Genomic DNA, 13,283 nt, shown 5'->3' with positions numbered 1-13,283 from the left:
ACTTGTGTCGACCATTTAGTGGCTATAATATATGTGCCCCCCGGCCGATAATTTGTTAGTGTTGACTGAGTGCATGTGGACTTTTTGTCAGTGTCAACCTAGTGTATGGTGACATTTTTGTGTCGACCTATTGTGTCAGCGCGTGTACTGCACATGTGCGACTTTGGCCTTTGGTCAGTGGGAGCTAAGGAGGTAAAATCTGTCTCTCTGGTAAGATGAACTGAGGCCATGTTCAGATGATTCACACCTAGGGCAGCCACCTCTCCCGGATTTCCAGGATTCTCCCATTTTCGGTGGCAACCCTCCAGGAGGCTTTTCCAGTCTCCCGGATTCCGGGATTCTGGTGGAATATGAGTGTCTAAAAAAGCCTCCATCCCTCCATAGCCTACCCTCTCCCCAGTTGCCAGCCCAGTACCGCTGCGCCTGCCTACGCAGCCTGCCCAATGTATGCGAGATGATGTAATCATCTCGCGAGTCTTCGTCCTGCGTGCTGCTGCTCCGGCAGGCTGGCCACCCTCCTCTCTGCTGAGGGCGCATATCACTGGTCCTCCTGCCGCTGCCAGATGCCCTGCCCAGCCACCACTCACAGCCAGCCATTAGGTGAATAAAGTTAAGGAGATAGTTTTCTTGCTTGTGTGTGTGTGTGTGTGTGTGTGTGTGTGTATATATATGTATATATGTATATATATATATATATATATATATATATTTGCTTGTGTGTGTGTATATGTATGTATATATATATATATATATATATATATATATATATATATATATATACATACACACACACACTGTAATCATCACCTTTTCTAATAAGGGCACTTTTAAATAACTTTTAAATAGCTGGGTTAATTCTCTGGCATCTTGCTGTTTTAATTATTGTATTCCAGACACCACGCCCACTTTTTAAATAAGCCACACCCATTTTATGAGGCCACACCCACTTAGAATTGTGGGTGAAAATCTCCTGGAATTGATGAGGAGTGAGGTGGCAACTCTATTCACACCCCAGTGCTTGTTGGATCTGACAGATTAACGGCCTCCGTAGACACCTATGGAGGCTGTTTTTGCTGCAAGTAATGTAGGGACTGAATAGCTGAGCGCTAGTGCGCAGTCGCCAGCATTGGATGTGGCTTCATTCCCCTACCAAGATGGCCGCCACTGCTGTGCACTTGTGATATCATCTTGTTACTGTGTATCTGTGACATGGAGTGAGATTTAGCTGCAAGAGACCTGCGACAATTTACCCCATGATACGTCTGTTCCAGTACCCTACATCACGGAACCTGACTACACTGCATCCTCACTAACCAGTCTACCATCCTTTCTCAATAACATTCCAGCGCTAATCTGCTGGTAATACCAGCAGATGAGAGGCCGGACAAGCGATGATACAGGAGCTCGCAGAAGCGTCCATCGCTGCCCCGTACACACTGGGTGGCTTTCATGCTGTAAGAAAATTGAGGGTGCTTCAGCTGAAATTCGCCTAGTGTGTATGGGCCTGTACTCCAAACCTCCAACTGTACATTTGCAGTATCCGGGATACTTTGACATTTTGAATTGTTTTTAATTAGCTAATAATGAGCGGTCCATTCTGGGGTGTAACCGTGATGGAGTTGAGGGATATACTGTAAGTATGGAACAGGTATATTGGGGTGACAAGTGTTTCTAGGCTTGCAGGTGGGAATCATTGGCTGTCTTTGCAAAGTTTTTGAGGGTACCTTTCATTGACCGAAATATATACTTAGACCTATTTTCATGTAGCCCAAATTTTATGAGCACAATTATATTAAAAACACAACTTGGGCTTAATTTTTTTTCCCAGTGGGTTTAAGCATATTACAGCTATCTAACACACTTAATCCTTACAATCGTTTTACTATACCCTCTAATATACTTCTATACTGTTATCCTATGTGACTTTGCCATTTTAGGGGTACAGGCTGATCTCCCCAATTTTCACCTGCACATTTACTGGTTAACACATCGCCCCTTTATAGAGATTATCTAATAGGATGGGTATAAACAGGAGCACGCATACCCGCGAAACGCGACAGGTGTGATAACTTTACCCGTAATCCTCATGTCACAGCTAATTGGATATTCCCCATAATACTAATACAATTAATAATATAACTTCTAATGAGGATGAGGATGATGATAATGATTTTATGTGTTTGTCTGACCACTGCTTGGAATTGCCCATTCATAAAGTCCTAGAGCAGTAGCGCACGCAGGGGGGTTTCTGAGTACCCAGAAACCCCCTCCATGAGTCTAATGGCCCTAGACTGGAAGCTGAGGGTCCCCTCTTTTCATGGGTACAAGAATTTTAAAAATTGGCCCTTGAGAACCGGAGATATCTGACTTCAAAGCAGTGGTCCCCATCCAAGCCTGTTAATTGCTCTTCCCAGTCAGATATTTCAGGTTCTGTCTGGCTTAGGGTTTTTCTGAGGGTACATTTAAAAAGCTGGGACTCTCCCCCATTGATGGACAGTAGTAGCTTGTCTCTACTGTTCTCACAACCAGAGATATTAGCCTTCCAGCAGCTGGTTACTGCTAAAGCTCCACACACCTGGTATGTAGTTTTATATACTCGTTGGTAGATTGCTCTGCCTCCTTAACTCTGATCCCCTAGTTCCCAATACCATTTGATAGATGGGATTCTCTAGTTTTTAATTCCATAAAAATCTAAGAAATTTGTTTCCGGGAACTGGAGATATCTACAGTCAAGCAAGCTGTCCTCCCACCAGAAAATTATGAATAATAAGCCCACTCCACTATGCACCCCTCCTCTGCATATTAAACATCCTCTACCACCCAGGAAGTTATGCATCAGGGCCCCTTCATTCAGCCCAATGCCCCCTTCTCCCACCCCATCTCCCACCATCTGTGCAGTAAAGGGGTAATTAGTGGAAATTACTGATCCAGGACCTACATGCTCAGCGGTTGATATAATACCCCCTACCACCCGCGGGACATCAAAGCTTCTCCCACCCCTACCGCTGGAGGATCGGTAGGGGCCCCAATACATTGCTATGCCCAGGGGTATACACTGCTGTTGACGCCCATACACTATTGATGCAAATGTCTGCAAAACATTTAGGACTATTCAACACCGGGCCCAATTCAGCCCTGATTACAGGGCTGCGAATCTACAGTCCTGACGATTATTGGAGGACCAGGCATGCTGCAATGCGCGGTTCGCATGAGCTTTCACAGTTAGACAGACCGCGCTGCTGCGGCTCCTTTCTATAGAGGGTTCGGGGTAGGGATTGGGGGATGCGGTCATCTATTAGAATGAACTTAGGTCTACAGTCATTAGGTCGACCCCACTAGGTCGACCTGCCAACTGTGTCCATGTCGACTGTGTCGACATTCGACATTCGGATAAAAAAAACAGTGAAAAACCCATGTCGACCTTATGACCAGTCGACCTTCCTCATGTCGACCTTTATGCAAATTCAAACCTTAAGTCATGTCGACCTTGGCCCATGTCGACCTTAAGTCAGGTCGACCTAGTGGGGTCGACCTAATGACTGTAGACCTAAGTTCATTCTGACAGATGTACCGATTCCGGGATGGGACATCTCAAGAAAACATCAGTTAAATTATGTTTTTCAACATTGGTTACAAAACATCATTTAGACTTAAACATTGGTACTCCAAAAACCGATGATAACCAATGTTAACCGATGTTTCTATATATGTTTTAATAAACTGTCTATTTAAGCATATAATACACTAATAAACTTTTGAAATGATAACAATCCTCTTTAGTTAATCTTTTTCTCTCTTTTCGCCTCTCTCAACTGAAGTCTGTATCATCACCACACACAGGGCCAGATGCACTAAGCTTCAAGAGCTCCTGCATGACATTTTTTAAACAGTCTGTGACATGTCAGGTAGGAGCTGATTGGCTGCGGGTTTATCACTCTCCATTTTATCACTTTTGAAGCTTAGTGCATCTGGCCCAGTGTGTGTTACTATACTACTTTAAATGATACAAAAAAAAGTAATGAGCTGGCTGCCGAAAGCAGTGACAGCACCACACAGTGACACACACAAGAAAAAAAAACATTGGAAAATTGAGAAAAACATTGGGGAATAAATGTAGCGATGTTGAGGAAACATTAGATCCTCAACATCGCAGGGTTAAACATCGAACATTGGAACCATAAATCCGATGAAACATCATATGATTACCCATCCCTAGTTAGGGGGAAACTTCTGCCCAGCTGGCAGCGCGGGGAGTATCTCATAAGCTACAATAGACTACCAGTATCCAGAATATTTGGGCCTATGGAGGGATGCAGCTGCTTGTGACAAAGGAGGGATATCAGAGATACCTGCATGCGGCCGGTTCTTCATACGTGTGTGGGGGAATTTAATGTTTGCATCTAAACCGTTTTCAGGGATATAACAACAAATATACTTTGATAAATGGGCCCCTTGGAGTCTCCGCACCAGAGCAATGTTGAGTGGCTCCTGTGATTTTGCGCTACTTGTGGTGAGTTGGATACTTAGGACCCCGACAATGATTAGGACCAGTAACTTTTTTTTTTTTAAATGTCCTCTTCAGCCCTAATGAGAATGTAATTACACTGTGTTCAGATGATCACGTTCTCACTCAGTTGGAGGATATGAATGTAAAGTAAGGAAATAACTAATAAGAAAAAAATAGTAAACCCCGCAGTTATTGGGAATGTCGGGGACGATGGTGATATCGCCAGCAGGACTGTTCTACGCACAGCGACACCAATTGTCTCAGGCTCTGCCAACGAAGCCTCCAGCCTGAGATTTATGTGATACTGCTGGAAGAATGCAGCTCAGAACGTGATGTTCGAGTTCACATCCGCTGATTGTTCCCCAGAGATCTGTATTCTGGTGCAGACAGAGGGGGCTGGTACCTGGTCACCACCAGCAATGACTCCATGAGTTATTAATGAGCGGCCAACTAAGGGCCCTTTCGGCATTCATTCAACCACAGGTAATTAAACAGACTAAAAAGAGATGACCTCAATCTGTGCAGACCAATGTAACTGTCCCCCTGCCTATAGCGCTATGCTGCCAGTACTACTATAGGACATTTGTATTACTAAGGACTGATTCTGCAAAACATCAGCACACAAACTCAAGGCCTGATTCAGGTTCGATCGGTCCCTGGCGTATTTGATGGGTACGCAGAAAGCCGTGCGCCGCAAATATAGATTGGTCTAGAAGACTGACATATTTGTGAACCGGGGAAAAATCATTCACTAGTCGACCCCAGTACGCTCTTGTGCAAATGGATGCTTATGCTAATACGGAGGTGTTAGATGACTCGCTAAGCAGCGAATCAACGTGAATCAGGCCCTCATGCACTTATATCACTGAGGGACTCTTTATTTTGTTGTCATTAAGTAACAAGTTAATAGTAATATCGGTGACTGAACGGCGCACTGATTGCATTTCTCCGTTGGGTGCCAACAAGGGCCACTGGTGCGTACAACACTTGAATCCCCCATAGTGTTGAGGAGCAGTGGTAGCCTCTATTATATAACAAGCTAGTATATTATACTGCAGTGTGCAATTGGAGAACGATGTTTAGGCACCTGGGCCCTGCCACATTGAAGGTTATAGGGCCGCCTTTATCAAACCATGTTTGCGGCTAAATCCCTCAAATATTAAGTATCACTGTAATGTACCAAAGGAATCTCCGATTCCTAAATGGGCCCCTGAGTCTGATATTGCTCCCACCTGTGACAAATTCATAGCCGCCTCTCCCCTCCTGCATTCTGCGGGAGACTCCATAAAGTAATAGTGATCTCCCTGACTCCCTGCAAAGTCTTACAATTTCCCTGATTGCACCTGACCCACATTATACAGCTGTTTTTCTTAAAGGTAAAAAATAAATCATCTATCTATCTATCTATCTATCTATCTATCTATCTATCTATCTATCTATCTATCTATATATATATATATATATATATATATATATATATATATATATATATATATATATATATATATATATATATAATCTCATCAGCCTTTTCCCTGCATTGGGTATAAGGCAAAATAATCCCTATGGCTATGGGGTTTCTTGTGGCCACTTGTATGGAGCTACATGTAAAACACAATATATGAACAAGCCCAGACACTGTGACCTGTCCTGGTTACTGACACAGGGGCACATTTATTAAGCTTGGTGAAGTGATAAAGGGGCAGATGTATTAATCTGCCTATAACGTTTGGCGAATAACGAGTCCCGCTTCTCCAGCATAACATGAAGAAGCGGGCAAACGTTTTAGGCAGATGCATTAAGCAGATAAGGAGAGCCGTTATCCCCAGCGTGAACGGCTCTCCTTATCGGCTCCCTCGCCGCCCCGCACATGCGCACTCGCAGTCCCCCCACCTGGCCGGCTTTCTGGGCATGCGCGAGATCTCGCTAAAACCGCGAGATCTCCAGCGCAGCCCAAGCCAGATGCAGGGCTAGCATTGTCCCCACAGTGGGGGATAGGACAACGCTAGCCCTGAGCTGGCAAGGCTGGGGTGAATTAACACCTTGAAGGCTGTTAATACATCGCCCCGGCCGTTAATCCCTGGGGGGATTGCAGGGACAGCCCCGCCGAGCGTAACTCGGCGGGCTGTCACTAGCGCACATTAGGTGCGCTAGTGATACATTAGGGAAATCGTAATCCCCCCCAGTTAACCAGCGTTAAGTGCATTTTTGCACTTAACGCTGGTTCATACATCTGCCCCATAGTGTCTGGTTGTTATCACCGGTCAATCAGCTCCTAACTGTGAAGTTACAGGCTTGGCTTGAAAAATCACAGGTGGGAGCTGATTAGGGGGGGGGGGGAGAGGAGAGGAGAGACCTGTACAGGACACTCACCATTCTCCTGCCCTAACCCCTGAGCATTAGTGTGTGGTAAGTGGTGACATCCCGGCAGCTGTGTGACCTGTCCTGGTTACTGACAATGGCAGATGTGTGTTTCCCAGGAGGCTGTGGCACTAATCCAGGTCTTACTGGGTCACGTGATACACCATGTACAACCGGAATCAGTCTTTGAATAAAGGACCAATCACAAGTATGCTATAGTACAGATGCCCCTATGATAGCAAACTTCCAAACCCGGGAACTCTTGCACACGTGTGTGGGTCAGGGTTGCCGACTTTTTTAATTTAGAAAACTTTCAGAAGAGGTTGGGGGGGGGGGAGGCAGCGGGCAGCGTGACATCATTAAGCCCCACCCCCATGCTGGATAATGACCCGATTTGCCCATCTCTGCAGAGGGGGCTATAATGAAGCGATTATGGCACTTTTGCCCCCTCATCGGAGATAAGTAGATAAGGTCATTTAAACGGTGCGTCAGGGGAGGGGGAGCGAGGGTCCCCCAGAAACCGGGAGGTTTGCCCACTTTTCCGGAGGGGGCGGGAGGGGAACCCGATTTTCGGGACCCTCGCGGCCATTGCGGGAGGGTAGGCAGCCCTGGACAGTGCTGAACCTGCCTGTTACCCCATTCACATGTGTCTGTGATGCACAGAGACTGTCTGCATGTTTTCCATGCATGTGTGAAAGAGCCCACTGTGTCTTCTATATACAGTTTGGCAACCTGGACCACTCCAGCTGTTATGGACGTACAGGTAACAGGCTGCCCTGCAGGGCCACAACAGCTAGTTTGCTATAGGTTGCCTTCCTATTGCCATACACTAAATCAGGGGTTCTCAAACTCGGTCTCAGGACCCCACACAGTTCACGTTTTCCAGGTGCATTTATTACTCATTTACACATTTTAAAAGATCCACAGGTGGAGCTAATTATTTCGCATGTGATTCTGTGAGGACCGATTTTGAGAACCTGTGCACAAAATAAACCAAGTAGAACTTTCACCATTGGTATAAATGACCGATTAATAATAATTTAAATGTTTTTTCTTACCTATAATAATAGCACAAGCGCTCACTAGGCCAATTTCTTTCTTTAAAGTGACATTCTCTGTGGCTGAGTCCTGTACCGGCGTGGCGCTGGGTATGTGTGGTGCGGGCGCTGTTGGGCCATGCCCCGGACCGCTGCTGTTGTTAGAGTTTTTGATGGGCTTCTCTCCTGCCATTTCTCCAGCGTCCTGGATTTCCTTCAGCCCAGCTCTGCTGCTTGGTGTGGGCTCTTCTCAGACAGGACCCTGTGTCTTCCCCAGGTACCTGTTCTCTCTGCTGCACCTGCAGAGCACACACACGCACGGGCACACACAAGCACACACACACAGACTGGCTTACGTAGAATCGCCTTCACATGCTGCCTTCCACAGCCAGAGTGTGCACTCTACACAGTCATGGGCAGGAGGGGTGTCCACACACACTGGGCTCTTAAAGACACAGCGCTCTCATTCCCCCCCCCCCCCTCCCCATTTTCTAAAGAAAGTTGATTATAATCTTTCAGCAGTAAATGCAAATATTTTCTGATCTTTAGTATTTATCTGCACCACAGGGTGGCTCTTAAATCCTTTGCTAATCTCCCTTATATTGGCAGGCTGTAATTTTTCCAGCGTCATGTGAGTATTCTGCAACGCTTACTAAAGTAGCTTGCATTATTGTTCTGTACGGAGTGTGCAGGTAGTGGTGCCTTTCAGTCGCCTACCTCTCCATTTATACAGTGTTTGCATCCACTGGTCGATAATTTATAATTGTCATCAGGCTTTAATATGTGATTGCTGCTCTTATTTATTGTCAAACTGGGACATACATGGCACAGATCCTGCGGCAATGGTCTATGATTATATTGATGGTGGTCACGGAACAAGACCCCCCTCCCCCCCCCCCCCCCCCCAAAAAAAAAAAAAAACTGTACAGACCATTGTTTTGTACCTGTTGATCTTAAACACAGTTGACCTTTTGTTCCTGTCGACATAATAGATGTTGACCATACGGTGCTGTTCACTTGACTGTCAATGTAGACCGGTGGTTCTCAAACTGTGGGTCCTGACCCGAAAGCAGCTGATGACTTCTCTAATTTCTCAGCCAGTGATCCGAGGAGTCTGATGAATTGTTGGGTACTTCAGAGGCTCCTCCAATCACTGCGGCTAATCCACAATGCAACCATGTATGTGCCGTATGCTGACCACACGCATGTGGCGACAATTCTGTGGTATCTTGCTGGGGTCCTGTAATCATTTTTATTATCTGACTGGGTCACTCCCACCGCAAAATAGTTTGGAAACCTTACAAAGAAAAAAGGAGAAAGAATGTCTCGGTGTGGTGCACCTTATAGCTAACAGATAAAATATAACTTTTAATTATAGATTATTAAAAGGCTGCGAAATATAAAAACAAAAAGTACATAAATGACACGGACAGTGCAATTAAAAAGGAAATAATCCTCACACCGTGAGGCTCCCAGAGTCTGTGTCCCTTTTTTTTTTTTATAATAAGAATTCAATGTAGTGCTTTGATACATATATTGCAGTGTTGTATGTTTAGAACCACAAGTAACAAAAGTGTTTATACATTGCAACAGTATCCAGATGTCCCACAATTAGAGGAGAATTCTCCTATCAATTCAGTGAGGCCAATAAATATACTGGACAGTCTGGTATTACTGTCTCGGTGCCCGACAGCTCCTATATGTGTAGGCAGTAAGGTAGCCGTCTACATAGGGCGCATAAACGGCATGTGTATGCCCCGTCCTCCCTATGGCTGTAGGAACAGCGCGTGGGGTAGGGTCGGCGGTTAGCAGCAGCCGCGGCTAACTGTGGTGGAGTGACAGCGGTATTGTGTAGCCGCTTCACTCCTAGTAAGCCGTCTGCCTGCAAGTGATCACCGCGTCCTCCCTATGGCTGTGGGAACAGCGCGTGGGGTAGGGTCGGCGGTTAGCAGCAGCCACGGCTACCTGTGATGGAGTGACAGCGGTATTGTGTAGCCGCTTCACTCCTTAGTAAGCCGTCTGCCTGCAGGTGATCACCGCGCGGTGTTCAGTATGAGACACCGCGTCTCAGGCTAACAGGGAGAGCCGGCACCGGGAACGCAACACTAAGCTAATACAGATCAAAATTCACATATAACATTTCAAAGGGAGAGGGAAGGCTGGGAGCACACACGAGGTGTGTGCTCCCAGCCTTCCCTCTCCCTTTGAAATGTTATATGTGAATTTTGATCTGTATTAGCTTAGTGTTGCGTTCCCGGTGCCGGCTCTCCCTGTTAGCCTGAGACGCGATGTCTCATACTGAACACCGCGCGGTGATCACCTGCAGGCAGACGGCTTACTAAGGAGTGAAGCGGCTACACAATACCGCTGTCACTCCATCACAGGTAGCCGTGGCTGCTGCTAACCGCCGACCCTACCCCACGCGCTGTTCCCACAGCCATAGGGAGGACGCGGTGATCACTTGCAGGCAGACGGCTTACTAGGAGTGAAGCGGCTACACAATACCGCTGTCACTCCACCACAGTTAGCCGCGGCTGCTGCTAACCGCCGACCCTACCCCACGCGCTGTTCCTACAGCCATAGGGAGGACGGGGCATACACATGCCGTTTATGCGCCCTATGTAGACGGCTACCTTACTGCCTACACATATAGGAGCTGTCGGGCACCGAGACAGTAATACCAGACTGTCCAGTATATTTATTGGCCTCACTGAATTGATAGGAGAATTCTCCTCTAATTGTGGGACATCTGGATACTGTTGCAATGTATAAACACTTTTGTTACTTGTGGTTCTAAACATACAACACTGCAATATATGTATCAAAGCACTACATTGAATTCTTATTAAAAAAAAGGGACACAGACTCTGGGAGCCTCACGGTGTGAGGATTATTTCCTTTTTAATTGCACTGTCCGTGTCATTTATGTACTTTTTGTTTTTATATTTCGCAGCCTTTTAATAATCTATAATTAAAAGTTATATTTTATCTGTTAGCTATAAGGTGCACCACACCGAGACATTCTTTCTCCTTTTTTCTTTGTAACATTTCCATGTCCAGTGGTAGCACACCCCTTTCCAATATATGATAAAATAATCACCCATGTGCATTAGGGGGCCATTCTGAAATAAATTTTGGATAATTTCTGTGCGACTGGTCACCCCCCCACAAAACCCTTTTTCCTAGTTTGGAAACCTGCGGTCTACACAGTGTAGGAGCGGGATGCACTAAGATTTGCACTAAGATTTGCCACCCCTCTCCACCACACATTGCCGGCTACCGCATAGATAATTATCCCATATGTACTAACATATGCGATTATAGCAAAGGACAGCTCTTGCGTTTAGAGCTTTCCTTTGTGTTGTGCCAGCGGTTCCCCCTCCCTCCCTCTCCAAGCCAGATGCTGCTACGGGGCGGGCTGGGACCACCTACACCAGGATGGGGAGCGCAAGGGGACACAGCCATGGAGGCTGATGCTGCTGCTGGCCATAGGAGACAGGCGCAGAGCGCACCTCTCCAACACTCCCCCTCGCTCTAAGCTGTCTGGTTACATATAAAAGAACATGACATTTCAATGTAGTCATACCTGTAACTGAAAAACATGGGTTAAGAGAAATAAACAGTGAAAACAAATTAACATTAAACACATTCAAGTCTTTAACAATGTATTTTGCAAGTATGTCGACAGTCCTTTTCTCAACATGTCGTCTTCACTTGCTATCCACTGTTGTCTCCCAGGATCTATCACAAACTGGCTTGCCCGACTCACTTCATGTGCGATGTCGGGGCGAGTCCCAATGCTTGCATACAGATGGAGCCGGCGTTGTCTTTGCAGGGGATGGCGGCAGAATCGCCAGCCGCCATCCCCCGCCAGCCGCCATATGCTCTGCGAAAGGGGACGCGCGCACACGAGATGCGCGCGTCCACTTCCGACGGCGATTCCCCCGGGGTCCCCAATGCCTCCCCCTACCGCCTCCCCTAACCCTGTCCATCTCCCTGAAGCGGAGACGGACAGGGTTCCCGTCGCCCCGCCGCCTGGAAACTGAGACGTGCGTGAGACGCACGCACGTCTCAGTCAGATGGACGCCGGGCTGCTGGCGGATCGCCAGCGGAGACAGTCTGTCGATTCGCCAGCAAGAGGGAGCCCGGCTCCATCTGTAGATCACATTACCAACTGGAAAGTTTAGCATTTCTTCTATCTCTCCCTGGATATACAGTATGGTGATAGTGTTCATTCTAGCACCCGCCATATTTGAAAGCCCATGCAGTTCCTCTTCCCTGCATTGGGTGTCGCTGTCTGCTGTGGTGGTTCTAGCACAAGTCTAGTTTGCATATCAGTGCTGACCACACTGTGCTACAAGCACTACAGCAGACAGCGACACCTCAGGCAGGGAAGAGGAACTGCATGGGTTTTCAAATATGGCGAGTGCTAGAATGAACACTAGGTGACATGGCTTCGGCTATTTCTGTACAATTTTCCATTTTGGAAAGTCTAGTTGATATAGCAGTAGGTTATGTGGGCGTGGCCATGGCAATCTCCAATTTCAGGGTGCTGTAGATCTCTCCTTGAATTGATTTCTGACATTTGGGTCTACTATAGTACATGTATCGCTTCTCGGCCTTTTGGCTAAGATCAAGTGTAGTATCTGTTCTTATCAGTGGGTATGGACTGGCCTCTGGCAGAGAATAGAGAAAGGTTGGACTAAGTAGCTGCTCTGATGGGCGGAGGGTGTGGGACCCCTCTTTTTTGCCTGGGAGTGGTGAAAAGTCTCACTGAGTATCTTCACCTCTGCCTTTGGTAGGAGGTGTTGTTTCCGTAAATCCACTGGTAAGAGGGGGGGAGAAACACTGGGCCTAGTAGTTTGACTCTCCTGACGGGGTTTGTAGCCCCCGAAGGATGAGCAGCGAAAGGCTCAGTCTAGTATCCATTCCCAGGGAGCGGAGAAAAGCTGAGACCGAGTAGATTGGTCCAGGTTGGGGCTGGCCCCCATCCTGGGCACAGTGAAAAGCTCAGCCTAGTATCTTAACCCTGGGAGCGGAGAAACACTGGGACTGAGTAGATTGCTCTTCCGAGGGGGGTGCAGCCCCTAAGGGAGTCTTTCGAAAAGCCCAGTGGAGTACCCATTCCCATGCCGGGGGCTGGAAAATGCCTGCTGGTGAGACGGAGAAAAACTTGGTCGGACGCTGATTGGTCGGCTGCCTGGAGCCCGAGGCTGCACTGTGCCCCCGGGGAAACTCGGGGGTGCCTGATTTGCACTGGTGATGTCCAGCACCATGCACTGAATGGCACACACACTGCGCACTTCCCTCTAGGTTAGGCTACACGTCCTTACCTCGTCCTTTTGGATGGGGTAGGACAATTTTTTTACACCCCCACC

General features: G+C 47.1%; 1 protein-coding gene and 1 non-coding gene across 2 annotated transcripts in view; one reads left to right on the top strand and one right to left on the bottom strand.

Moving 5' to 3' along the window:
• SLC7A10 (solute carrier family 7 member 10) overlaps positions 1 to 8,309 on the bottom strand; it is a 45,992-nt gene extending 37,683 nt beyond the window's left edge. Inside the window, 1 exon segment of the mRNA XM_083164775.1 lies at positions 7,927 to 8,309. Coding sequence (XP_083020901.1) covers positions 7,927 to 8,098 — 172 coding nt within the window. The 5' untranslated portion in view covers positions 8,099 to 8,309.
• A 4,203-nt stretch (positions 8,310 to 12,512) lies between these two features.
• On the top strand, positions 12,513 to 12,702 carry LOC146046481 (U2 spliceosomal RNA). Its single transcript, XR_014465902.1, has one exon. It is a non-coding gene; the product is annotated as a U2 spliceosomal RNA (small nuclear RNA).
• Positions 12,703 to 13,283: the final 581 nt, after the last annotated feature.

Source organism: Crinia signifera, chromosome 11 (assembly GCF_055691185.1).
Source record: "Crinia signifera chromosome 11, ASM5569118v1, whole genome shotgun sequence".
Taxonomy (NCBI): domain Eukaryota; kingdom Metazoa; phylum Chordata; class Amphibia; order Anura; family Myobatrachidae; genus Crinia; species Crinia signifera.
The sequence above is the reverse complement of the archived record's forward strand: the minus strand, read 5'-3'. Positions and strand labels throughout refer to the sequence as shown.